General features: G+C 45.4%; 1 protein-coding gene across 1 annotated transcript in view; it reads right to left on the minus strand.

Moving 5' to 3' along the window:
• Positions 1-23335, minus strand: part of MTARC2 (mitochondrial amidoxime reducing component 2) — a 36926-nt gene extending 13591 nt beyond the window's left edge. The window contains exons 1-4 of the mRNA XM_007988391.3: positions 22573-23335; positions 16593-16766; positions 9853-10015; positions 8711-8851 (exon numbers count right to left, since the gene is read on the minus strand). Of these exons, the coding sequence (XP_007986582.1) occupies positions 8711-8851; positions 9853-10015; positions 16593-16766; positions 22573-22844 (750 nt within the window). The 5' untranslated portion in view covers positions 22845-23335. The remainder of the gene's footprint in view (positions 1-8710; positions 8852-9852; positions 10016-16592; positions 16767-22572) is intronic.
• Positions 23336-27199: the final 3864 nt, after the last annotated feature.

A 27199-nucleotide genomic window follows, 5' to 3' on the forward strand; every position in this document is an offset into this window, starting at 1 on the left:
ACATTTCTGTAAACCAATAATGTGCCTGGACTGCTTTTCAGCACGCTTAGGCATATTAAATGTGCCTGGAGGCATCTGCTGTTTGGGACACTTGGACCTGGAAAATCCTAGCAGAAGAGAAAGACAGAAGTCTAAGGCTTTTTTTTTTTTTCTTTGAGACAGAGTCTCACTCTGTCGTCCAGGCTAAAGTGCAGTGGCACGATCTTGGCTCACTGCAACCTCTGCCTCCCAGGTTCAAGCAATTCTCCTGCCTCAGCCTCCCAAGTAGCAGGGATTACAGGCATCCACCACCACGCCCAGCTAATTTTTGTATTTTTAATAGAGATGGGGTTTCACCATAGTTGTCAGGCTAGTCTCGAACTCCTGACCTCAGGTGATCTGATTGCCTTGGCCTCCCAAAGTGCTGGGATTATAGGCGTGAGCCACGGTGACTGGACTGCCTAAGGCTGTTTTAGAAGCTGGCTTCTGTTCTCTGGAAACGACCTACTCTTAAAAACACCAGCAACAGGCTACAAAAAGGGAAGCAGAGCTCTTGAGATGCGGCTGTGTTGCTCTGAAGTGTATTCACTGGTTGGGACATTCTACAGGGCTGAGGTGGGTCTGTGTGTTCCACCCACATAGCAGTTTCCTCTCAGGAGAGGTTATGGCCACGAGAATTTTAGTGGCTAATGGACATCAGATATCCTAGTCTCCCACTCCGGGCTTGACTGGGTGTCCCACATGACCAACAGCAGAGGTTGGGAGGGGCAGCTACCAATTGAATTTCCAAAGGCAGTAGCCTAGGCTGTGCTGGATTGCTTTTTAGCACACTAAGTCCATGCAGTGACTCACAGTCTTCCAGAGGACAGCGAGAGAAAGGTATGGGGGGTCATGGTCTCTGAGATCACTCCTGCCTACCTCCACTCTGCCATGTCTACTCCAACATCTGTATTTGAAGGGCTTGTCTCTGGGGTAGCATTGTAAAGTGAATGACCACTCCTTACAAGTGATTGATAAGCGTGCGTTCATGTGTCACACTCACTCGAGGGGAATACCATGAACTACCATCACTAAAGACACACTTCCTCCTTGGTCTGAAATATAACATATTTAGAGTAGATGAGACCTGATAAACACAATTCAATGGCCAAATCCTTGCGTCGAATTCAGTTCAACAAGGTCTCACACAAAGCCTTATTCACTCAGGACTAAACTAGAAAAAGCATGGTGAAGGAAATCTCGAGAAATAGACTTTAAGAGACTGTTAAGATTAAACAAGCTCACTTACAAAAAAGTTAGAACACAGCATGTGCAATATGAGTTTTTTGTTTGTTTGTTTTGTTTTTGTTTTTGTTTTTGTGAGACGAAATCTTGATCTGTCACCCAGGCTGGAGTGCAGTGGCGCGATCTCGGCTCACTGCAAGCTCTGCCTCCCGGGTTCATGCCATTCTCCTGCCTCACCTTCCCGAGTAGCTGAGACTACAGGCGCCCGCCACTATGCCCAGCTAATTTTTTTTTTTTTTTTGTATTTTTAGTAAAGATGGAGTTTCACTGTGTTGGTCAAGATGGTCTCGATCTCCTGACCTCATGATCCGCCCGCCCAAAAAAAAAAAAAAAAAAAAAAAAAAAAAAAGCCAATGCAGTGGTTCTATCAGAGAGGGGGTTCTGAGAGACATTTGTGATAAAGTGCCTTTACTGACCACACACACATACACACACACACGCACACACAGAGAGAGAGAGAGAGAGAGAGAGAGAAGAAAGTGCCCAGGGAATTAAACAACTTGAGGGCTGCAAAGAGCCTTTAAAGTCCCTTGGTAGAACCTATTAACTTTAAGATCAGAAAATCATGCTCAGGGAGGTTAAGGCCAAGCTCATGATGATTTAAGGGCCACCCTGGTCTCCAGGCACATCTGTAACTCCTGCCAGTTACGACTTTGTTCCCCAGGAAGACCCTAGCCCAGAGGTTCCCACCACTGGCTGCACACTAGAAACCCCAGGGGAGCTTCAAAAGCTCCCTCTGCCCAAGCTGCACCTGAGATGGAGCCACCAGTGCTGTTTAAGGTTGTCTGGTGGCCCGATGTGCAGCCAGAGGGAGACCCAGGGGCCCAGGCAGATCTCACTGCAGATCTGCTCTTAATCTGTCTTCCACTGACTGCCTTAGCTGCGGACTTTCCAGTGGTGTCTCGCTTACTCACTGGGTGTAGTGATGAAGAAAGCTGTGTGAGGCTGTGTGGAAGGTACCCCCAGAAGCATCTCCTCCTTCTCCTTGATGAGAAAGAGGCGAAAGCCCTGTAGTACTTGGCTGTGCCGTCTTCCACTCCCTCTTGCCCAACCCCTAAAAGCCCCTCTGGAAAATATTTCAAATGACTCAGGTGTAATCAAAAAAGCAAATGTAGAAGGAGATCTCCTTAAGTAAAGGAGTTCTGTTGGCAAATTCTTCAGAAATGTGAATGTATTCCTACTCCATCCACTCCTGATCTCTATCCTCCTGTTTTAATCATTGGTGCTGGCCGGGCGCGGTGGCTCAAGCCTGTAATCCCAGCACTTTGGGAGGCTGAGACGGGTGGATCACGAGGTCAGGAGATCGAGACCATCCTGGCTAACACGGTGAAACCCCGTCTCTACTAAAAATTACAAAAAACTAGCCGGGCGAGGTGGCGGGTGCCTGTAGTCCCAGCTACTCGGGAGGCTGAGGCAGAAGAATGGCGTGAACCCGGGAGGCGGAGCTTGCAGTGAGCCGAGATCTGGCCACTGCACTCCAGCCTGGGTGACAGAGCAAGACTCTGTCTCAAAAAAAAAAAAAAAAAAATCATTGGTGCTTTTCCTAATCAAGGCAAACCTATCCAAGACTCCTGCTGGATATGCATGTCAGAAGCTCCCCAGATGAGGACATGGAAGTTTTACCTTGAAAGGCATGCCACAAACGTCCGCAGGGAGGTGACACCTGCACTCCCCAGGCCCCTGCTTGGTTCTTTTCATTAAGAAAGAAAAATGACTTTCAGACGCTTTCAGCTTGCTTCTAACAGAGATCATGAACATGAAATTTAGGCTAATCTTCATTATGCCAAAGCTGATACCTGTTCTTCTTCTCCGTTTTTTCTACTGAGCACAATTGTCCTGCTTCTTTCAGAGGGCAGCCCATGACACCCATGACCCCAGCCCACCCACAGGGACTGGGGCCCAATACAGGTTTGCCAAATGACTTGAAAATGACTTTAAAAAGGTTGCAGAGCTGATATTCATGGACTTTTGATAGCCAGCCAGAGTGCAAGTCCTCACTTGGCCACACACTGGCTATGCGACCTCAAGAGCAAGTGACTCAACTTCTCTGAGGCTCAGTTTCCTCATCTGAAAAAGAAGGATCAAAACATGACCCGCCTCAATGGCTATCAAACATTTTCCACCATGGCCCACAGTAAAAATTACATTTCACATTGTTTCCTAATACTCTCTCATGTGTACACACGAGAGAGTTTTGCAAGACAATTCTTAACCCTTCTATATATAGTTTATGCTGATATCTTTTATTCCATTCTATTCTTCTTTTAAAAGTGTTAGTCAGGACCCACTACACTGATATTAGAACCCAATAATGGGTTGTGACCCACAGTCTGGAAAGGGAACTAGAATTAAATGCGATAATGCATGTAAAGGGTTTGGCACGGTGCCTGCGACCTAGTAAGTGTTCAATAGCAATGAGTCATGATTCTTGCTGTTATTTTTGTATATTGTTATCATTACTGCTACTTCAAGAAATCCCTGAAGCCTGGTAGAGACTGCTGTTCTTATGCCAGAAAAGAGACTTGTTATCTCAAATCCTAACCCATCCAAACTCAAGTTCTGTGGACTGAAAAGTCTAATGATCATGATTTACAGTGTTTACAAAAACTGTGTTTACAAAAACTGTGTTTACAAAAACAGCTGGAAAGGATAAGATTGGGAGGACCCAAGCCACACAGCCAGTAAGCAGTGAGGCTCAGAGTCCAACCACAGCTGTCCAGCTTCAAAATCTCCCTCTCTGGAAGTTTCCTGGAGAAGCACTTCCTGAGTGAAAGATAACACACCAAGAGTTTTCTGCAAGCTTCTCCACAATTCTTTCATAATGTGGAGTGAGGACTGATACAAACAAGACATTCCATTAAAAATATCAAGTTTAGCTCATCAGGACAGTGAGCAAAGTTCAGTAAACACAGACCCCACAATGGCCAACTACAGAGATAGGAAGCATTGGTCGATTTTATTATTTCTAAACTTCATTGTGCTGCATTCCCAGAACTCAAGCACACCACACTGACCCAAGGAAGCAGCCTTCCAAAAATTGCTTAAGATTCTCCGCTACATGGACAAAGTACAGAGTACTTTAGGCCACAAACAGTAAATGTTACACAATACATTCTCCTATTACTCTGTGTTTTTGCAGTAAATGGTGGCCTGAATTTCATGATGAGGTTTGCTAATTTTTAATGATGAATTGGCCTATGAAATATGTACAGGTTCTATCATTTTACATGAATATTTAACAGAGTCCTACTCATTGAAAGAGTTACAGTTTTGTGAGGTACCAGGTAGACAGGTTAATAATGCCTTGAGCCTTTAACTAATGGGCTTCCTAATTTAAGGAAGAATACATCAGCAACATTAGCATCATTTAATAAGAAGGATTTTTTTAATGCACATGGCCAGAGGACCGTTTCAGAAAAATCAGAGTATTCTACCTTATTTGCTATTTCTGTAAGCCCATCATAGTGCAGGAATAAAATGACAAATGGACTTGGAGGCACAAATTCATTTAAGAGTTTATTTTTCTCACTTTTAATTAATTATTTTTTTGTAAAGGTGGGGTTTCACCATGTTGCCCAGGCTGGTCTCGAACTCCTGGACTCTCACACAACCTGCCCGCCTTGGCCTCCCAAAGTTCTAGGCCACGCCTGGCCTGTTTTTGTTTGTACTTTTATTTTCAGTTTATTATTAAAAAAGAAGAAGAAGAAGAAGAAGACTCCACTCTGCCTAAGAAAGCAGGATTAGGTTTTCATTGGCCTTAGGTTAAGTTTTACAAGTTATAGGAGAACAAAAATTAGAGGTTGGCAAGGTACAGGAAAGCTAAAACGCTTCAGCCAAGGACAAGAGTGTCTTTTTTTCTTATTTCCTTGGCTCAAGATCTTAAACTAAAATTAATACCAAAATAATCTGTTCTTTAGTGGAAACAAATCAAGAAACATTTTATTCCCTAAAAGAAAGTTTCTCAGAAAATAATGGAAGAATTACAGGATTCTTGTGGAAGAACTGTTGCTTCACGGACTAATTTCTATTCCCCGAACTATTTCCATTCTAATCTTCAGTAACATACATTCTTAAAACAGAGCATGAATTTCATTTGTTGTTTACCAAGCATTTAATGAATCTGATTGTATGTACATCCTACTAGACAATGTGGGAAACTAGAACTGGGAGGGGCAGGTGAGTGTACTAGGAAACCAGTGAGGCTTGAGCCTCAGGCCCCTTATTTGCACAGAACCTCTCAAGGCCTTGAACCTAATTTTATTTTTGTTAATTTTATATATTTTTGTTAATAATTTTATTTTTTCTTAAAGGGACCCCCAAATTGTATAAACTTCAGGTCCCACCAAGTCTAGATTCATTAGTTCCTTCCATCAAGAAACCAGTCTCCTGAGTATATCAGGGGCCTCTTCCTCTCTGGCATTCTCCATTGCCCTCCCAGCCCCGATCCCATATCATCTCTGACCCCCATGGTCCCTGCACTCTCTTAACTCCGTGCTTCTCCAGACACTGTGGGCATGAGATTCACCTGGGATGAGATTCACAAGGTGCAGAGGTGCAGGCCTTGTCACAATGCTCATGTAGATTTCAGGTAATGCCTACTAATCTGCACTTTAGAAAAAAGACTCTTAGTCAGGTGAGGTGGCTTATGACTATAATCCCAGCCCTTTGGGAAGCCAAAGTAGGCAGATTGCTTGAGTCCAGGAGTTCAAGACCAGCCTGGGCAACATAGGGAGACCTTGTCTCTACAAAAAAATACAAAAATTAGCCAGGCATGATGGCATATGCCTGTAGTCCCAGCTAGCTGGGAAGCTGGAAGGCTAAGGTGGGAGGATCACCTGAGCTGGGGAGTTTGAGGCTGCAGTGAGCCGTATTCGCACCACTGTCCTCCAGTCTGGGTGACAGAGACCTTGTCTCAAAAAAGAAAAAAAAAAAAAAAGACTCTCTAGTGATTGGACCTGGCCTTGGTATTTCTGTCTCAGGTTTTCCTGCCTTTCAATGAGCATTCAAGAGAGTTGCCAGAATAATATGCGCCTGGCACACTGTACAGGCATTCAGCAGATATTTGTTGGAAGAATGCAAATCATAATTACTCCCTTGCTCAGAATCATTGCCAGCTCCTCAATATCCACAGTATAAAATCCAAACTCCTTGGTGTGGTGGCCTCCAGCCAGCTCCAGTCCAGCCGCCCTGACATTTCTCCTTTACCCCCATGCTCCTGTGATGCTAAAACGCTCCCAAGCACCCCTTTATTCATGGCCTCTCATGCTTCTAGGCCTCCCAACCACCTGTCGCCTTTACCCATAAAGACTCTCCTCTGACCCCGGCCTGCACACAGTCCACACAAGTACCAGGTGAACAGCATTGCTTCCGGGGAGCTGGACCTGACCCCTCCCCATGCCCAGGCCTCCCTTCTCCAGGCAGAGTTAGCCAGTTCTACTTCTATACATCTCTGGTAGCTTCTAAGTATGTACACAAAAGCACTTTTGACACTGGGCTGTCATTGTGTCCTGGCCATGCCCCTCATATTGGGACATTCTGAAGAGCAAGATCCATATCTTTTCATCTGTATCTGGGCTCCTACAAACCATGCCTGACCCATAATAGATTATTGAATTTTTAAAATTAACAAAGGCACAGAGGAATTCAACTAGATAACAAATGACAAGACAACATCATCAAGTAGACAACTTCTGTATACATTGCTATTGCTCTTTCCCTTTTTCTTTTTTCTTTTTTAATAGACAGGTTCTCGTTCTGTCACCCAGACTAGAGTGTAGTGGCACAATCTCCGACCCCGGGCTCAAGCCATACTCCCACCTCAGCCTCCCAAGTAGCTGGAACTACAGGCACGCACCACCATACCTGGCTAATTTTTGTATTCTTTTAGTAGAGATGGGGTTTTGCCATGTTATCCAAGCTGGTCTCAAACTCCTAGGCTCAAGTAATCCTCCTGCCTTGGCCCAAAGTGCTGGGACTATAGGCATGAGCGCCTACAGCGCCTGGCAGCTATTTTTCAAATTATCAGATAATACGGAGTGCCTACATGTATGATGATTTATACTAGGTTCAGCGCAAAGGTTTATCCTAAAGAACAATGTTTATCAACAAATTAAGGGCTGGGCACAGTGACTTATGCCTGTAATCCAAGCACTTTGGGAGGCTGAGGCGGGTGGATCACCTGAGGTCAGGAGTTCAAGACTGGCCTGGCCAACATGGAGAAATCCCATCTCTACTAAAAGTACAAAAATTAGCCAAGTGTGGTGACATGTGCCTGTAGTCTCAGCTACCCTAGAGGCTGAGGCAGGAGAATCACACAAACCTGGGAGGTGGAGGTTGCAGTAAGCCGAGATTGTGCCACTGAACACCAACCTGGGTGACACAGTGAGACTCTGTCTCAACAAAAAAAAAAAAAAAAAAAAAAGGCACATTTTACTCACACAAAAGGAAGTAAGGTCATTCAGGGGAGCAAAGAATTGAGAGGGTGTTTAAGAGCCTTTCCTCTCAGAGTTAACTACTTGGGATCTCTAAATTAGAATTGTCACCCCAGCTCTACAGATGCTGGAGTTACAAGTTTTGTGTTCTAATGCCAGCCACCATTTATCTGCTAGGCAAAGTGTATAACACCTCTGAGCTTCATTTTCCTTATAAAAAGGAGACAGTAACACAAATTTCACAGGGTTATTGTAAAGATCAAATAAAGTAATTTATCTCAGATATTTATTTAGCTTAATGCCTAGCACCCAGTAAACACCCAATAAATGGTATTTGTCACTGTTACTTCCACTACTTGGAAAGTTTAGCTTACCCCTCAGGCTTAATATGATGGCTAATGCTTCTTATTATAAAGCAACACCCAGCTATATGTATATTACATACAAAGTTCAAGGTTTCTACTGGGTTCTGATGCAGTTTTCCCTTAAGACCACAAAAGTGTGTCCTTGAAAAGGGTGGAAATTTCTGGCTCCAACCCCATAAAAGAGCATGTGCATGCCCTGGGAGAGAACTCGGGCCACAGCATGGTATGTCTCCAGGGGCAGATTGCCTGTGTCCTCTTGGTCTGCACTTTGGGGCATGGGGCTTCTAAAAGTCTCAAATCTTTGAGAGCACTGCTGAGTGATAGAGAAGTGGAAAATGGCTTTATCTTTCTCCTTTATCTTTGCTTCCCTCAGTTATCTCTGTGCTATGATTACATATTCCAACCTCAGACTTGCTACAATTTTGAGTTTTGACTGTTTGCTTTGGGGCCCAAGCATTAATGGGTGAGAGCAACGTGCCCCCCCAAGGCCGAGGCCAGCGCGTTGATGGCACAAGCAATGAGTGATGGCAGCAGCAATGAATGAACGACTCGACCTTGGCAGATCTGAGTTGGCTCTGGCTACAGCAGAGTTACCTTAGCACCACGAGCAGCAAATCTGAGCACGATGCACAAAAGCAATGGGTCACTTACCTCCTCAAAAGCATCACAGCCGGTCACCACGATATTTGGCCTGAAATTCTCCATTTTCATTTTCTTCTCTATCCTGGTATTCAGATCTACCAGGGAGGCATCTGTCATGATCAGGAGCGGGCTGCAGTCTGGGTAGGCCACCTTGCCAAGAACACAGGATAGTCAGGCCCCACCACTCCACAAAATGGCCTAGACCAACTGCAAAGCTAAGTAATGTCCAGAAGCAAAGTCACTTCAGTGCAGAAGAGGGGAGCGGTGTTCAGGAAGGAGAGAGACGTGACTTTGGGCTTGCAAGTGGCCAGGAACTGGAGCAGTCCGTGTCCATACACAGGAACAGGGCTGCAGCCAGGGCCAGCTCTGGGCCAATGTCACCCACCACGCTTCCTCTTCCTGGGTTCCCACTCCCACTCCAGCAGCAACCCCCTTCCCACATCATCCTCAAACAGCGAGGACCTACTGCCAATCAGCTATACTCCAGTAATAATTTCCTAAACAGCACCATTCACTCACTAGGCATTTACTGAGCACCTACCAGGCACTGTTCTAGTGGGGAAACAGCAGTAAAGAAAGCAGATAAAAACCCCTGTCCTCAAGGAACTTGTAGTTTAGAGGCTACTGAGAGAAACTCCCTGAGGTCCTTGTATTTTAAACCTTAGCTCATGGCAGAATCAGAGGCTTTGGTCTTTGGCTCAGGGGACAGTTTTGCTTACGGGGAGGCGCCTTGCCAGCACCTGAAATAAGCACACCTCACACATTGTGAGGGGCAAGTCAGAACAAAGCCTGCTTCTGTAATTCCAGGAAACTTGGATTTAGTCCCGAACAAACTTCTCACTTTTGTTTCTCCAGCCAGTTTTCTCTTGCATCTCCATCTACCTGGGAGTCACCCCGGCTCCCCGCTCCACACCTCCCATATTCAATCCTCCATATACCCTAGAGATCCCACTTTTGAGATATCTCTCATATCTACCTTCTTTTCCATCCCTCGGTACCTCTGCCCAGGCTGTGCCCTCATTATCACTCACCAAGGCCATTATCATATTTTCTTAACTGAGGTCCCAAGAGAGGCTCTTTGCTGACCATGAAGGAAGTCAGAAAGAGAAGGGTGACTAGTAGGAGTGAAGGTAAACTCTCTGTAAGCTCACCTGGTAATTCTGATCAAGAGTAGGGAGAAGTTTTCTTGATGTTCTTCCCTTCATGTTTGTCTCAAATTGAACCAATCTATACACTTCTGTTTTCAAGAAGTTGGTGAACCACTGAGCTGCCTCATTGCCACAGTCTCTGCCTTTAATGTCAAGGCCAAATACCCTGGAAAGGTCACAAAAAAACACCAGGTGACTTACTTATTTTCAATACACTGAGGGATGGTGTCAAAAATGAACGGCTGGACTGTTGGGACTTGACCAGCCCAGAGGGCTGTTAAGCGGTCCTGGGGTCAAAGCTGGGCAGAAGCACAGGAGAAAGGAGTAGAATGTGCTCTGGGGAAGAGCTACCCAAACCTTAATGTATGTGCAAAGCCTCCAGGATCTTGTTTGGATGCAGATTCTGGTTCAGTAAGTCTGGGTTGGAGTCTGAGATTCTACATTCCCAACAAGCTTCTGGATGCCTAAGCTGCAGTGTCCATGAACACAAGGATTTAGGACACTTTCACAAGAGGAGAGGGGCTGTCCTGTGGCAGATGCACCCTGAGCTTAGAATCCAACAGACCTGGGTCAAATTGGAACTCGGCCATTCTCTAGTTCTGTGACCATAAGCAAATCATTTAACTCTTCTGACCTGTCTCCAGTTGTAAATTGGAGATAATTATATGGTACCTACCTATGCCACTTGGTGGCAACAGATAACTTTACATAACACAGTGGCCCTCAAGGTTTTCTTGCTTAAATTCCCCAAAGGAGTTTAAAAAAGCTATGGACCCTTCACAGAACTATAAGTTGACAGGTAAACTTTTTCATCATAAGTTTAATTTGTTCTGAACGGTATCATTTCCACTGAATTTTAAACATTGACATTTAAAATAAAATGATTACAGTATGCTTTTAAAGGTATGTAATGAGATCTAAAGGCCATGTTGGTTTGATATCCACCATTGTCCATTTAAACATTTTTGTGTTATTCCTCTTTTTATTCATGAACACATATGCATATTATTTTACTTATGTAACTTTATCCTAATATATTTTTATGGCTATCGATCACTTACTGTATTTCTTTTGAACCAATTAAATTTGCTTTGTTTCTTAAGCTTACAAGTACGAAGAAATGTTTTCAGGATTGAGTTATCATTATAATTATGATTTATATATCATAACAAAATAGATATGCTATATATTTTGATAATTACTGAACATTAAAAATCAGATTTTATTGGAAATTAAATGCTTAATGAACCCTATAGAGCATCCATAAAAAACTCTGAATGAATCTCACATATTGCTAGAATAAGACAAGGTTCAGTATTAATTTTAAATCTTTCTTTTAAATAAGCCCTGAGGAATTTTTCACACAAATAAAGAGACAGAAATGGGAGTTATAGTAATTTCACTTATTCCTTGAACCTCTAGGCAATATATGTCACATAGCAATTTGTCATCAACAAGTATTTTTCATGATTTATCAGCAACAATTTGATTGGAGGCCTCTTCATTTTAAGGTAAGACAAAGAGTTGGAACCAGTGATTTGTACAACAATTTTACCCTGTCATTAACATCACCCTCTTTATCAACACCAGAATTTTTCATTGTTTGGGACCCTGTATGATTTTCCCTCCACGGGCAATGCCCCTAGTAAGATGTGGGGTGGACAGACAAAAGCCTTTCCTCTGTACAAAGAGGAAAGGTTTATGGTGAGGCAGAAGAACTTGCCGACTGTAGATATGATTCACAGGATCTGGAAATGGATTCCCCTACCCTTATCTACCATGGGAAGGGCTTGCCCCTCCCCGTGGGAAGGCTCACACCAGTGTGAGGACCCCTGAGGCAATTGCACATGAAGGAATTCAATGTGGACACCTGAGGTGCTCCCAGTTAGATGAACCCCTGTGTACCCTGCAACTCACAATCCTGGTCTGAGGGTAGAGACTTCCTACCCTCTTACCTCCTCTCCCATCTACTGTCAAATCTCAATGCTGCTCCTTTCACATTGCTTGGGCCTAGTCCTTCTCTCTAAACTCCCTTCTTGAAGCCACTGTTTCACCTCTGATTAATTCTTGGCTCTACGGACATCTCATGATCCTCTCCTGGCCTTCTGTCTTTCCCCTAAAACTGATTCCATCCCACTGTTCAGCAGTTCCCTAAGTATATGTTCCTCAATGGAGCTCTTCCCTTATCCCCTCAGAACAGCACTTGTACGTAAGTGCACACGTATTACCCACAGCATCCACCCACCTGGGGAAGCTTACGGGTGGCACTTTGAAAAGTAGAAAAGCTGCCAACAGGGCAAAGGAATATTGATCAACCAGGATCCCTTCCCCCCCATGGAAGGCATCCCTCTACCGGCCCTGTCTCCCATCCCTGCACCGGATGGTATCGCTTTCTCTGCTGTGCCATCTTCTCCAATTCTTGCAGAATTTTCTGCAGAATACATTCTCTTCTACATTTTGACACAAAATGTCTCATCAGCAACATTCCATAGAAAAAACTGACCCTTGCTCTGTGGGTTCAATAAAACTTCATGAATAAGCAATCTCTTAACTCACCAAAACTCATCAAAAGCAACTCACTAAAAATTATGTAAGAGGGCATAAAAACTTGAATAGACTCTTACAAAGAAAATCCAGGTATTTTACTGGCAGGTTCTACTAATAATTAAAGAATAAATAATACCAATCTTACACAGCAAACAAAAAATGTGTTTTTAAGACTTGCCATGTAAAAGTGGAAGAAAGGAGTATGTGTTTAGTACTAAATCTAACATGGGATTTTACTAAATGTAAAATTCCATTACAGATAAAATTATAAAACTTTATTAAAGAGATAAAATAAGACATAAAGAAGTGAAGAAAAATAATATTTCTAGATAAGGTGGATTAATACAATAAAGATAATAGCTATTTAAGAGCTAATATCTAGTTAAGTGCTTGCTACGTACCAGGTCCTCTTGCAGGTGCTTTAATACACACACACACACCCAGACACACACACATATTTTCACATCAATTTTCTCTAAATTGAGCCAAAAATTCAATATAGGGTTGAAATCATGTCTTACCTCCCCCTACTTAAAAGGAAACATTAGCCTCACCTTTTAAGACAATAATCAGGCTGGGGATGGTGGCTCACGCCTGTAATCCCAGCATTTTGGGAGGCCAAGGCAGGTGGATCCCTTGAGGTCAGGAGTTCAAGAACAGCCTGGCCAACATGGTAAAACCCCACTTCTACTAAAATACAAAAATTATCCCGGTGTGGTGGTGCCTGCCTGTAGTCCCAGCTACTCAGGAGGCTGAGGCAGGAGAATCACTTGAGCCCAGGAGTTGGAGGTTGCAGTGAGCCGAGATCGTGCCATCACACTCTAGCCTGGGCAACAAGAGTGAAACTCCATTTCAAAAAAAAAAAGACACTAATTATTCATAAATCCTTGTGATAATCAAGAAGCCATACTGGTCTATAATTAGTCTAAAAAAGCTTAACACCACACAAGGTGAACAGGGAAAGCTGATTCAAAACACTAACAGTGAAAGTTTAAAATAAAATAAGTGGTGAGGCGCAGTGGCTCACGCCTGTAATCCCAGCACTTTGGGAAGCTGAGGGTCGTGGATAACGAGGTAAGGATATCGAGACCATCATAGCCAACATGGTGAAACTCTGTCTCTGCTAAAAATACAAAAATTAGCTGGCGTGGTGGTAGGCACCTGTAGTCCCAGCTACCCAGGAGGCTGAGACAGGAGAATTGCTTGAATCTGGGAGGCAGAGGTTGCAGTGAGTTGAGATGGCACCACTTCACTCCAGCCTGGGTGACAGAGCAAGACTCCGTCTCAAAAAAAAAATAATAATAATAATAATACAATAAAATAAGTGTAGAATAATATAAAATTCATGACACTTCAGCCTTGTCCAAATGGCTGTGAAGGGACTTCCTTTTCTTTTTACTAACTTGAGGTTGTTGGTTTATGTTATTTGATTCTGAGCTCTGGTGGGCTGGCTGTGGTAATCACTCTGTCACTTACCACCTGTTAGGGGTCAAATGTTTGTGTCTCCCCAAAGTTCCTTCATTGACACCCTCAGCCCCAGTGTGGGGCCTATGGGAGGTAATTGGGTTAGATAAGGTGGAGCCCTCATGCTGGGATTTGTACCCTTATAAGAAGAGGAAGAAACACAAGAATGCTCTCTCTCTTCATGCAGGCACCAGGAAAGGTCATGTGAGGACATAACGAGAAGTGACCATCTACAACCCTGAAAAGCTACCTCACCAATCTACCAGCACCTCGACCTTGGACTTCCCATCTTCCCAAACTATGAGAAATTAATGTCTGTTGTTTAAGCCACCCAGACTATGGTATTTTGTCATAGCAGCTGGCACTAACTAAGCACACTATCTATGTTATTTCTTCAGTTTTTAGCAGTTCCCTTGGCAACCAATCCATTACAAATAGCTTATAAATACAGGCTGAACTAGTTACAGTATGTCTAACCAGCTAGAGAGAGCAGTACACTGATTACACCTCTGTGTCAATCCAAATGCACAGCTCTCAATCATTTTCACCAAACTGCCAGGGTTCCAGGCTCTCTATTCCCACCTCATCCAGATCTACAATTGATGCATGGAACAGAATGACATAAGAATAGGCTGCAGGCCGGGCATGGTGGCTCATGCCTGTAATCCCAGCAGTTTGGGAGGCCAAGGCGGGTGGAGCACCTGAGGTCAGGAGTTCGAAAGGCAGCCTGGCCAACATGGTGAAACCCCATCTCTACTAAAAAAAAAAAAAAATTAGCCAGGTGTGGTGGCATATGCCTCTCATCCCAGCTACTCAGGAGGCTGGGGCAGGAGAATCATTTGAACCTGGGAGATGGAGATTGCAGTGAGCCAAGATCGTGCCATTGCACTCCAGCCTTAGCAACAAGAGCAAAACTCCATCTCAAAAAATAAACAAATAAAAAAGAACAGGCTGCAATTGGTGTCTTTTTCAGACCAGGCAACTCACCTACAAGGTCTTGCTCTTTCCCTCTTTCCATCCAGGAAGCTGTGCGTGTCCCTAGATTTCTGCCTATATAGCTGGTAAAGAGCCTTGGGGGAAAAACTTGCTCACTGTCAGCGACATAGTGAGTCTACAGAGCAACACCCATATTACTCATGTGACACATGTCAGCCACATATTTACCCATCGCCTTCACATGTCTTCCAATTAAGTCGAGATGGCTATACTCTTCCTCTTCAATAAATTGATGGGCTCAAAACCTGTCATTTATGGAAAAGCACTTCTTCTCCCTACACATACACATTAAAGGCAAAAGCCTTAGGAGGCAAGTGGGTTCAAATCCCAGCTCTGTGTTTTCATGGCAGTGATCTAAGGCTTGGTTTCCTCATTTGTAAAGTGGAATTAAGGACCCCCCCCATCACGGGCTTGCTAAGATAATTACCTGAAGTACTGAATTCAGTGAATTATTGCTTCAGACTTTCGAAAATTGGGAACCATGGGTGGTGGATTTCAGCTTAGACACTTTGCTTGAAAAAACATAAGATGAGAGTTCAGGGAGTGATCTGAGGCTCTCCTCTGAGCCCTGGGACCTTGGACAAAACCAACTTCCATACACTTAAAAAGCTCAGTTGGTGACAAGAGATCCAGATCATCTCATGACAAGCATCTAAGTCTTCTTAATGAGGAAGGACAAGATCCCAGCAAACCACGGAACTTGACAACCCAACAGAAGTCCCACAGGCCAAAAGGAAGCCAAGGCCTAAGGTATGCCTTTGGCCAGAAGTGGAAATCCCTTACACCCAAGGAATGTGCCTTCATCTCAACCACACACTTCAGAGGCTGCAGAGTCCATTTGAAAAGCTCTGGAAACTCTAGCATCCTTCTCACCCAGCCCTGAGATACAGCTGTTAAGTCTCCACTAACTCCCTTGTCTGCCTGGTTGGAGAGTTGACAATTCTGAATGAAGATTTGAACGAAAGAAGAAAAGCCCTAAAGATGAGCACATTGTACCACCTTTATACTTGTGGGAATCTTGCTTTTAATTTTCTGCATGTTTTATGCTTTGACATCTTTGAGTCTTGTTGACACTGAAGAAACTACTTCTCCCAGGGCTGACCAATTCCTAGAAATAATAGACTGATGACCTGCAAGTGTGCCTGTAATAGGAATACCAACCCATCCAGAGTCTGCACTCCCAGTCACCTCCTTTATTTGGTGCTTACATGCCGGGCCACTAGTCCCCTGCCCTAGTCAACCCCAGAGCCAAGTACCAGACAACCTGTGTCCCAGAGCCTGCTGAAGTTATTCAAACTAGCCAACCCTAAGCCTGCCACCCCTGCCTTGCTTCTCCTTTCCTGTGGAAACCACGATAAAAGCTCTTGCCCCCATGTTCCCCCTGCTCCCTCTGCCTCCTGAACCACCCTGGTGCTTCTCCACTCGGCCTTGTGTGGTGTGGCGTGCCTCCAATTTCTAAGGAATCTGTAGGTATAAACATCTTCTTTTTTCAGGACAGTCATTTCTATGTCTGCGTGTCTAACCATACCTGATTAAAACAAATCCTAGGTACCCTTAAAACAATACCCTGCATCATCCACTCACGCCCAATCCCAACCCAAACTGCACTTCTATTAAATATTTCTTTTACTGATGTCATCCTCGACTGTAGAAACTATAGCAAGACAGAATGCAGTGAGAAGCCTGAAGGGAAATCAAGCCTGTTGCAGTTCCCCAGATGCCCCCAGGCAGAACACCTGCAGTTGTGGAGTTTGTTTGAGGAAGGCTGCTTGCTAGGCAAAACCAGCTGGCCCATATCTGGAGCCTTGAAGATCAGGCAGTTGTTCTCATAAGTGATGGAGACCAGCACCAGGCGAGGCTCCTGCCGGGCAGTGACCATGTGTCCATCTTCCTTAATCACCAGCCAAAACCTGCAGAGAAACAAACCAGGGCACACTCAGAAAATCCTCCTCCACCTCCCAACAGCTTCCCTCCAGCTTTCTACTTCCTCAAAACTCTCCACCCGCCCCGACTTGGGACCTAACATCATTTTCCAGACAATTATCCAGGTCTGGCCAAACGATTTGAGTCTAAAAGTTGGTGACCCCAAAAAGAGCTTATTTGGCAGAAACAGCTCTGGGAGAGCTTCTGGCTGATGTTTGGCAATCTCCAGTTTCAAAAACGAGAACAGGAGGCTAGCTCAGACACTTTCCCCTCACTGCTTAGGCAACCCTGCTGCCTGTGTGGGGGCTCTGCTGTGGTTAGAAGCTTCTGTAGGTCTGCTATATATGTCTCTGTGGCCCTGGGAGAAGTAAAATAGCTTTCAGGGCCTTTTGTTGTAGAACAAGATGAGGCTGGCCAAGTGAATTGGAGTCTGAGACAAAGGTCTTGCAATGTTGCTGCCTCCAAGAAGAACCAGGCCGGCCTCCGCTCTGTTTAACTTGCTGTGGCATGTGGGGGTCCTACATCAGGAAACCTCCCAAACAGCCTTTCTTTTTCATGCACACATTCTGACATAGAGAACAAAGACTCACAGAAGTACACATTAGATAAGAATCCCACTTCTTTCCTAGAGAGCCCACTGTGCTGGCCTTGGTTTTCATACTTTGTATTTCTACGGGATGAGCTGAAGAGTGACGGAAAGCTGGCCAGGCCCAGTTTGTTAGACTTTTACCTACCGCCTAGCATATAGGTTGGGCCTACACCACACAAAACACTGTGTTGCCAAAAAGAAAAAATCTTCCACTCCTAGGAAAAATAAATGTCAATATCACAGTTTGGTTCCTTTAGTTTAGTTGTTTTGTTTCATTTTCTTCATTTTGAGACAGTCTCACTCTGTCAGCCCGGCTGGAGTGCAGTGGCACAATCTTAGCTCACTGCAACCTCCGCCTCCTTGGTTCATGTGATTCTCTTGCCTTAGCCTCTCAGGTAGCTGGGATTACAGGCGTGCACCACCATGCCCAGCTATTTTTGTATTTTTAGTAGAGACGGGGTTTCGCTATGTTGACTGGGCTGGTCTCAAACTCCTGGCCTCAAGTGATCTGCCGCCTCGGCCTCCCAAAGTACTGGGATTACAGGTATGAGCCACTGTGCCCAGCCCAGTATCACTATTTTAGAAAGAAGATAGAATCTGCAAACAAGCGGGTGGGGAAAATGTGGGCACTGGTGAGTAAAAAGTGCCTGAAAGCCAGAGCCTTTCAAATGTGAGGAGGATAAAAAGCACAGCCCCTTCCAGAAGCAGGGATGGCTCCTCCCAGGAAGACATTCCAAAATATGACCAGAGTCATCAGGGAAAGCCTGAGGAGACCTCAGGAGGACATCCGATATCAGAGCACAGGGAGATCCGTCTCTGCCCTGTCCTGACCCTGACAGTCTTGTATCCGCAACTGCCTCATCAGTAGAGTCCTTTCCAGGTGCTGGCTAACCTGTCCCTTCCCTGCAACCACACCGGAAGACAATGGCTGGCAGCCTGTGCCCTGCTAGCTGGCATGATGATGGCGTGGCAGTGTAAAGGCATTCCCGTAACTGTCTTGGCTACCCCCTTCCAAAAAGCTGGCGACACTGGGTAGCAGCAAGTCCCCACCCCTTTGAGGAGACCACCTTTTCCTTTCTAAGTGTATAAATGCATATGTGTATTATTTATTCATATATATATTTATATTTAATTAATTTCGAGAGAGGAGACAGGGTCTCACTCTATCACCCAGGCTCTAGAGTGCAGAAGCATGATCTTAGCTCATGGCAGCCTTGAACTGCTGGGCTTAAGCGATCCTCCTGCCTCAGTCTCCTGAGTAGCTGGGACTACAGGCACACATCACCACGCCCAACTGATTTTTTTATTTTTTGTAGAGATGGGATCCCACTGTGGTCTGGACCTCCTGGCTGGCCTGGAACTCCTGGCTCAATTAATCCTCCCTCCTTGGCCTCCCAAAGTGCTGAGATTATAGATGCGAGCTATCCTGCCTGGTCAAAGATGTCTTTAGATCCCACAGTTCTCTGGTTCACTCAGCCTGGGGCTAGGTTCTGTAAATCAGAGGATGTCTGCCCAGAGAACGGGGCTACAATGAAATAGGCAGGCATCCTCTGATTTAGATGCCTAATAGGGCTGGGCCCTATTGCCTATCTCCAGCCTTGTCCCTTGGTGCACAGTTCTTTGGTTAACTTCACCAAAGCCTTCACCCTTAACTTCCAACATGCCCCATCCCCAGACAAGACTCACTTTGAGATCTGCACACAGCCAGAGCCATGTTCAAACAGGAGTGGCAAATCTGTTTGCACGTGATTTCTGACATTATTTCTCCATGGGCTGAATCTTCTCATCTCCCATTCATCCCTTACTAATATTGCCCTTCACCGTGGCTCACAGCCTGGCCCGTGGCTTCAGCGTATTGTATAATAACACAGGCATTAACTGCTGGGGTTAACAGTGGGAAGTAGTCGCTAGAGGTTTCCCACTCATCACTGTCACTGAAAAAGCAAGTAGCAACTTGCCGGGAGTCCAATTTTGGGTCGGGACAATGACAGTAATCATAGGTTAAAAGGTTGCCATTTGTAACATACCCCAACCATCTCATTTCCCTGTCAACCTGGGCAATATTATTTTTCACCTCTTGTGCACAAAATGATGCCCAGCGAACGAATAACTAGTTCTATTCTGCCAGATCTGAAAGAATAGTTAAGTCTGGAGTATGGATTTCATCATGACCAAGTTACTCCAACCTAGTCTGCAACATAAAAGCCGGTGCCTTGAATTTACAGGTAAAACATGAGTATGTGGTAGAGGGATCAGTGTAGAAGCCTGGAGCCCCGATTCCCCAAAAGAGCTACAGTGCCCTGACCAACAGCAACGAGTAAGTGGAGTCCAAAACAATGGGAAAAAATCTCATTTCTCAATTACAAACTGGCCTGGGGAGCAGGAAGGACTGAAAAGTGAGGGAAAGCAGGAACCCCCTACCACTGAGTATGGGATGAGAAAGACAGCAGGAATTGGGCAGGGAACAACATCCTGGATAATAACCTCAAGGGATTCCTTTCTCCAACAGTTAATCATTTGCGCAGAAGAAATAAAAAGCTGGCTTCAGTAAGGGTTTGGACAGGTAAAACTGATCAACTCACATATGGCTGCTAAGGACAGCAGAGATTTCCAAGGTCAGGGAGAACAAGCACGACCTCCCAGCGACTGCACCAGGCAGCCAATGCCAGCATTCTGCTAGGTGGACTTTAACCACTCAATGCTTAGCGTGCTCAAGCCAAGTGTTCACAAGTACACTAAGAGCTTTGAATAAAATACCTTCAGAAATTTGAGACCCAGAGCACTTCCAGAGGAAAATCCCAGCTCCTTCAAACAGTTAGTTCCAAAGACACAGTTTCAGAATGGAATTCATTAAATGAGGCCTTTCCCTGAATTCTAGGAACAGTTGTAGTAGTGTTATTAAATTGTCAGGTGGAGAGAAGAGCAGTCATTGAACAGAGTTCTCTCCAGCCAGCCTGCTTTCAAATTGTTAATTATCCTTTGATAAACAAAATGTAGTTAAAATGGGGCTTTAGAGACCATGAAGTTCAACCTCATTCTTTTGCAAATAAGAAAATTTTGTAAAAGTTCGTCTCAAGTCTCCTGATCCTCAGTGCAATCCTTATACTTTTATATCATGCACTGGTTTCATACAAACAGCGTAAGTACTGTACTCACACAGATCTGAGTTCAAATCCCCACAGCATACACTGATTTTCTGGACTTGGATGAGATACTCATTCTTTCTGATACTGTTTCCTTATTTGCATGGCGATAATAATATCCAGCCCACAAGATTGTTATGAGGCTTAAATATGCTAATCTATGCAACAGGATTTAGCTCAGTGTCTGCTGCATTTTACCACTGAATTAACATTAATTTCATTGCCTTTCCCTCCACCCCAGGCTTCACTTCACCCCACCCCATCCTAAGCGTTTATTGTTTAAAACAAGGGAAAGGTAATATAGTTGTATTTATGTTAGGATGCCAGTGGGAGCAAAAAGCACAGGCAAAGGACACATATTTTTTCTATGGTTGCAGTAGTCAGGGCAAAGCAGTGACAAAGAGAAGTGGGAAAGAAACAGTTCTTCAGGTGATCAGAGGAAACGCAGATTAGAACTGGAAACTGTCTGTGAAACCAATCCTTCAAGTGAGGAAGGAAGTAGTGCAACCTACTCTGCAACAGTAATTTTCTCTGGACATGCATCGTGAGAACTTGGTTCTCCCAGTTTTTTGGAAGGTGTCCAGTCCCACAGAGCCTGAAGTCTCTCCAGCAATAGGAAGGCTTTTCTTATCCTTCATATTTGAATAAGCTCTAAACATCCTCTTCTTCTTCATGGTCTCAGATAAAACCCTTTAATTATAGCATCAAAATCACCAGGGGGAGATTTAAACATTCTACACGAGTTGGCCCCACTCTTGGTGATTCTGCCTTAGTAGTCCTGGGATGGGAATCTCAAGAAATTATAGTTGAAAAAACTCTCCAGGATAAGAAATTTCGGGTGGTGGTGGGAGAATGAAAATCCTCCCATGATTCATATGGTCTGTGTACACAACACTTCTCTAAGACTCACTGAAGTTTTCCAATACCATGGAAGCCCACATTTCTTTAAGAAGGCAGCAGTCTTCAGAAAACAGTGCATTTGTGTGTGCTGCAGTGAACACAGGGATGCAGATGGCTCTCTGCTAGAGGAATCCTTGAATGATCAACTTGCAAACCTCCCTCCCCTTGGACACAGGGCCACAGCTAAACCATCTCAGCCAGATAAGAAGGCATCTTGGCTGGGCGCAGTGGCTCACACCTGTAATCCCAGCATTTTAGGAGGCCAAGGCAGGTGGATTACCTGAGGTCAGGAGTTTGAGACCAGCCTGGTCAACATGGTGAAACCCCGTTTCTACTAAAAATACAAAAATTAGCCAGGTGTGGTGGTGTACACCTGTAATCCCAGCTACTCGGGAGGCAGAGGCAGGAGAATTGCCTGAACCTGGGAGGTGGAGGTTGCAGTGAGCTGAGATAGCACGACTGAACTCCAGCCTGAGTCACAAAGTGAGATTCTGTCTCAAAAAAAAAAAAAAAAAAAAAAAAAAAAAAAAAAAAAAAAAGAAGGCATCTTAATCCTAAGTATGAAATGTCTATGTGTCAGACCCAAAAGTCCCAAAGTTCCAGGCTGTGAACAACTCTGCCTATGGGAGAAGGGGGGACACTATTCCCTTAATGGCAAGTAAAGGACCCCTGCCCCAGAGTCCCCATGCCACTTGCTCATCCTTAGTCAAAGTGTATCAGGCCCCCCTGGCACCCCCAGGATTGGAGAAATGTGAGGAACAAGGCCCAGCCACGCCTAAGCCAATGTCCTTGAACAACACTTGGTTTCTTTCTTGCTGCTTTCTAGTGCCAATAGCTTTATTTTTCTACTTTGGTATAATAAGATAGAATCACAAACTTTAGAGCTAAGGAGGCTTAGAGATACAGGTCAGACTCCCTCCTGTTACAGAGGAGGACTCTCTCGTCTAGGGAAGGGCAAGGGATTGCCCCTACATATTTTACCAAAAATAAATCTGACATGAACTTGGCTTTCCCAGCTAAACGACCAACGACTCAACAGTCAGCCCAGAAACTCAGGTGGCAAACCTCTATAGTCCTTCCCAGATAGGTCGGGCCCCACCTGCCTCCCCCTCCTCATCCCAGGCAGGCTCCGCGCTGCCCCGCGCCCGCGCTCGGCCGTACCTGTCCCGCAGGTTGCCACTGCGCAGCCCCATGGCCGTGCACTCCGCCTCGCTCACCGGCACCCCCTTGCAGGATTTCACAGGGTAGATCCAGAGCTTCGCCACGGTGCCCACCTGCTGCAGCCGCCGGCGCCGCCTGGGCCATGCTCGGCGCCAGGCGACAGCCCCCAGCGCCACCGCGGCCAGTCCCAGCACGGCCACCCCAAGCCACCTGGGCCGGGCCTGGGCTGGGAGGCCGAGGCGGGCCAGTGCGGAGGAACTGGAGGCGCCCATGGCAGAACCAGGGCGGGCGCGGACCTGTGCACAGACCCGGCAGCAACCGGAGCCCGGCAGGACTAGGAGGCCCTTAACGATCCGGGAGAACGAGGAGGCCCTTAAGGATCCAGGCGGGTGGGAGGAGTCAAAGCTGACCCAAACACTGGCCCTCTCACCCTTTCACCGCCGAGATGGCAGAGCGGTTCCGCGGAGAGCGGGAATGCCTTAATGCGGTGACAAAGCCTGCGCGGTAATGGGGGAAGACAGGAAGAGAATCACTGGGATACCCTGGGCGCCGTGGGAACGACGACGTCCAAAGCAAGCGAGCTCCGGGGTGGTCAGTGTCTCCTCCCTCTTCCCCGCCCCTACACCACGACAGTTACCCGTGCAGCGTGACCTTTAGCGCCAGCACTCTGCCACCCCCTTCTCTGCTAATATTGCGCGTTTTCTCGCACGACAAGATCACCGCAGAACGTGAAGGCGGGTTGCAGAACGGAGGATTTACAAACATTTGGGAACGACTTTTTCTGGCAGGTCGCTGTGAGAACTGCAGGACTTTCTGCACACAAAGACAGTCTAAAACTCTGCACTCAAAGACGAGGAACTCTAGCGTGGCTTATAGGAGTATGACTCAAGGTCCTCCACTCTTCCGCTGCCCTCTAACCTCGACCCCAGTAAAATGTCTTCCCGAGAAAACTCAAGGCAGCCAGGAGAATTTTCCGTTTATTCTAGCCAACACCCGATGGTGAGGCCTCTGACCTCCCTTTTTTAGTGTATTTTCTTAAAAGGGCTTACAACTGTGAATCCTTTCTCTGTTGTTTTGAGATGTGTATGTATCGCCTACACCGCAGAAGTGTCTTTCTCAAGGAGCTGAAAGCCATTGCTTTGAAATGCAATCATGGGGAGGATAGGCCTCTGTCCCCCAGTCTCTGTGGGATGATAGAGTCCCAGCTTCATAACTGCCAGCTCCAGGCACAGCTGTCCGGTCATTGATACTGACCACCCCTTCGTGATTTTTCACTTGAGCCCCTGCTAGCTTCCCCCGCCCTACTCTCTCCTTCACCCTTTAAAACGCCCAATCTCCTCTGCACAAATGAGAATGAGCAGCTTTTTCTCCTACTGTAAGTAGTTACTGAGTAAAATCTGTTTTCATGCTTTAACTAATGTCCGGCTTTTGTTAATCTTTAACAACTCCATTCAAGCAAGCTGTTGGGTTAACAGTGGATTTTCTTAGACAAATTAAGTTTTGAAGTCTTTCAAGTTTTTTGTGGTTGTTTTTGCTTTTCAAAAGTTTGTCCCTTAAACTGTGGCACAGTTCTAGGAAAGCTTAAGGAGGCCAACCAGTGGGCCACCTACCAAATCTGGGCTGGCCACCCCCTGGGAAAGGGGTGCCCTCTGGAGTGTGGGAAGAGACTCTGGGAGGGATGGAGAACCAGGGGAGCCAGGCTCCCTTTACTGTTCCTTGTGAAAAGTGAAAGACAAAAAGGGCCTGAATCTCTCCCCACCCAGGGAAAAGCCTCAGGCCAGCAGAATTAGTCCCTCAATCCCCATATATTTACATCACGCTTGGCAGCTGAGACTTACAGATTTGTTTTTTAAGCAAGGTGTGGTGAATGCGCTGTGTGTACACTTGGAGCTGACCCCCTTTGCCTCTCCCAGCTCCTGAGGAGGGTCAGAGCCCTCGCTGCCCACAAGCCTGCTGTCAGAGTGAGGGGCTTACAAAGCCATCGCCTCGCTGTATGTCAGCTCCCAGACAGGGCAAATGTCTTATTGATTAATCGTCTGTTTCTTTCACCACATAGGTATTGATCATTCACCAGGCTTTGTCCTAGATTGGCACTGGGGATTTAAAGTTTAGAAGAAGCTGCCCCTCCATCCAGTTCACTGACTCCCTGGAAGACTGACACGTCCCCCTGCAGGTCTAGAGGATAATGGCAGAAGAGAAGCAAGGTCAAGATACAGAGGAAGCAGAGGCAAAAGAGCAGCTGAATCTCAGCACAGTGCTGTTTTCAGAGCAGAGAGCTTTGGAGCTGAGACTTGAACATGAGGAGGGGCTTGGAGATGGGTAGAGGAGAGGATTCTGGGTAAAAGAAGCAGCATGTGCAATAGCCTAAAAAAAATAGAAAGAACAAGACAGTGTGGCATGTTTGGGCAACCACCAGCAATCCAGCTGTATTAGGATGTACCTGTACATGCAGCAGGTGGCGGAAGCTGAGGCAGGACAGGTGTGCAGAAATCAGATCAACGTGCATCTTATCTCTTCTTAATGCGGAGACACCTCAGAATTCTGAACAGCAGTCTGGCATGATAAGACTTGGGTGCTAGGAAGGCCACTCTGGCTGCTCTGAGAAAGAATAACACCACAGATGGTAAGATGAGTTGCAAATGCCCTAGTTCAGGCTGATGTAATTCCAAATCAAGGAAAAATAACAGTGGGGCTGGAGATAGACATGTGGTTAGGAGAGATGGTCAGGGGACAGAATTAACAAGAGATAGTGATGACAGAACACAGAGCCAGAGAGAGAGGAAGAGCCCACAGGGTCTCCCAGCTCTGTGGCATAAAAGTCTGGGGTGGGGTGGGGGTACCGTTCTCAGAGATTAAGAATTCAAGAGAAAAGATAGTCTGGGAAAAAAGATGGAGAGCCTGTTGTAGACAGTGAGTGGGAGGTATCTATGGGGCATCAAAGAGAAAATAGTTACCTAGATAGATGGGTAACTTGTCCTTTCCATGCTTCCACCTCCTCATGCGCAAAATGATGGGGATAGATAGCAAGTGAGGAACTTTGCCATGGTGAGTGCTGCCGAGTCTTTGCTGTCTTCACCAGCCATTACCTATCACAGCCTGCCCTGTTTGAAGATTCACCAATGCTGGGGTTGGGGGTGCCTTCAAGGAAGCAGGGAAATTCCTTATCAATAATGTGTGCATTTGCAGCCCAGCATCTTCATTTGTAGAATTAGTGAGGGGTGATGAGAGGCTGTATTAGTCCATTCTCGTACTGCTATAATGAAATACTCGAAACTGGGTCATTTATAAAGAAAAAAGGTTTAATTGGCTCATGGCTCTGCAGGCTGTATAGGAAGAATGGCGGCGTCTGCTTCTGGGAGACCTCAGGGAGCTTTTACTCACGGTGGAAGGCAAAGCAGCAGTGGATGTCTTACATGGTAGGAGCAGGACCCAGAGAGAGGGAGAGGTTCCACATGCTTTTAAATAGCCAGATCTCAGGAGAACTCACTCTCAGGATGACAGCCCCAAGGGGAATGGTATTAAACCATGAGAAACCACCCCCATGATCCAATCACCTCCCACCAGGCCTCAACTCCAACACTGAGGTTACAATTGAACATGAGATTTGGGTGGGGACACAGATCCAAACCATATCAAAGATTGAGGATTCATTAGTCTAATTGGCTATTTGCATATCTTTTTTTCCCTTCTGATTTGAATCACCTTATCTATTTTTTTGGTTAATTTATAAGATCCTTTTGTAAATTAAGAAAATTACCCTTTAGCCATGCCTTCCCGAGTCATAACTTTTTTCCCTAGTTTGTCATATTTTGGCAACTTCTGCTTAGGTAGAATCTCTCTTTCTAGTGAATAAGACATCAGTGTCTGCCTAGAGGCACTGATATAGATAAAGAAAATTCTGTCAATTAAAATATAAACCAAGAAACCAGAGAAAAAAAGAAGCCTAAAACCCAAATATTGCCTTGCCCAGCCAGGCCATCTTCAGGAAGGTGAGTACCCAGCAGCCAATGGAAGTGTTCATTAGGGTCATGCAGCAGTTTGTCTTTCCTGAGGAGATGAGCACATCAGATTATCAGGCTGTGAGGATAGTCAACCTTCAACTCATATAAAAAATCTCATGACTCAGGCTAAGCTAAAATATTGTAATAACCTCAACATCTCAATGCTCTTACAAAATAAAAGTTTATTTCTCACTTACATCCTAGTTTGATGCAGGCCAAACATTAATCAAAGGTCCCCTTAGGCCAGGCTCAGTGGTACACACCTATAATCCTAGTGCTTTAGGCAACTGAGGCAGGAAGATCACTTGAGCCCAGGAGTTCAAGACCAGCCTGGGCAACACAATGAGACCCTGTTTCTACAAAAAATTAAAACAAAACAAAAGAGAGAACGAGTCAGGCATGGTAGTGCATGCTTATAATACTAGCTACTCTGGACACTGAGGCAGAAGAGCCACTTAAACTCAGGAGTTTGAATGGATATTAAGCATATACATAGTGGAAGAAGAACCATGGCTAGGAAGTCAAAGTGCCTGAATGACTATGAAAATCCAGCCACATGACCAGGGTTCAAAGCACCAGATTACAAACTCAAGCTTGATAGTCAGTACGTTCAGCTTTGAAAGGAA

Source organism: Chlorocebus sabaeus, chromosome 25, assembly GCF_047675955.1.
Source record: "Chlorocebus sabaeus isolate Y175 chromosome 25, mChlSab1.0.hap1, whole genome shotgun sequence".
Classification (NCBI taxonomy): domain Eukaryota; kingdom Metazoa; phylum Chordata; class Mammalia; order Primates; family Cercopithecidae; genus Chlorocebus; species Chlorocebus sabaeus.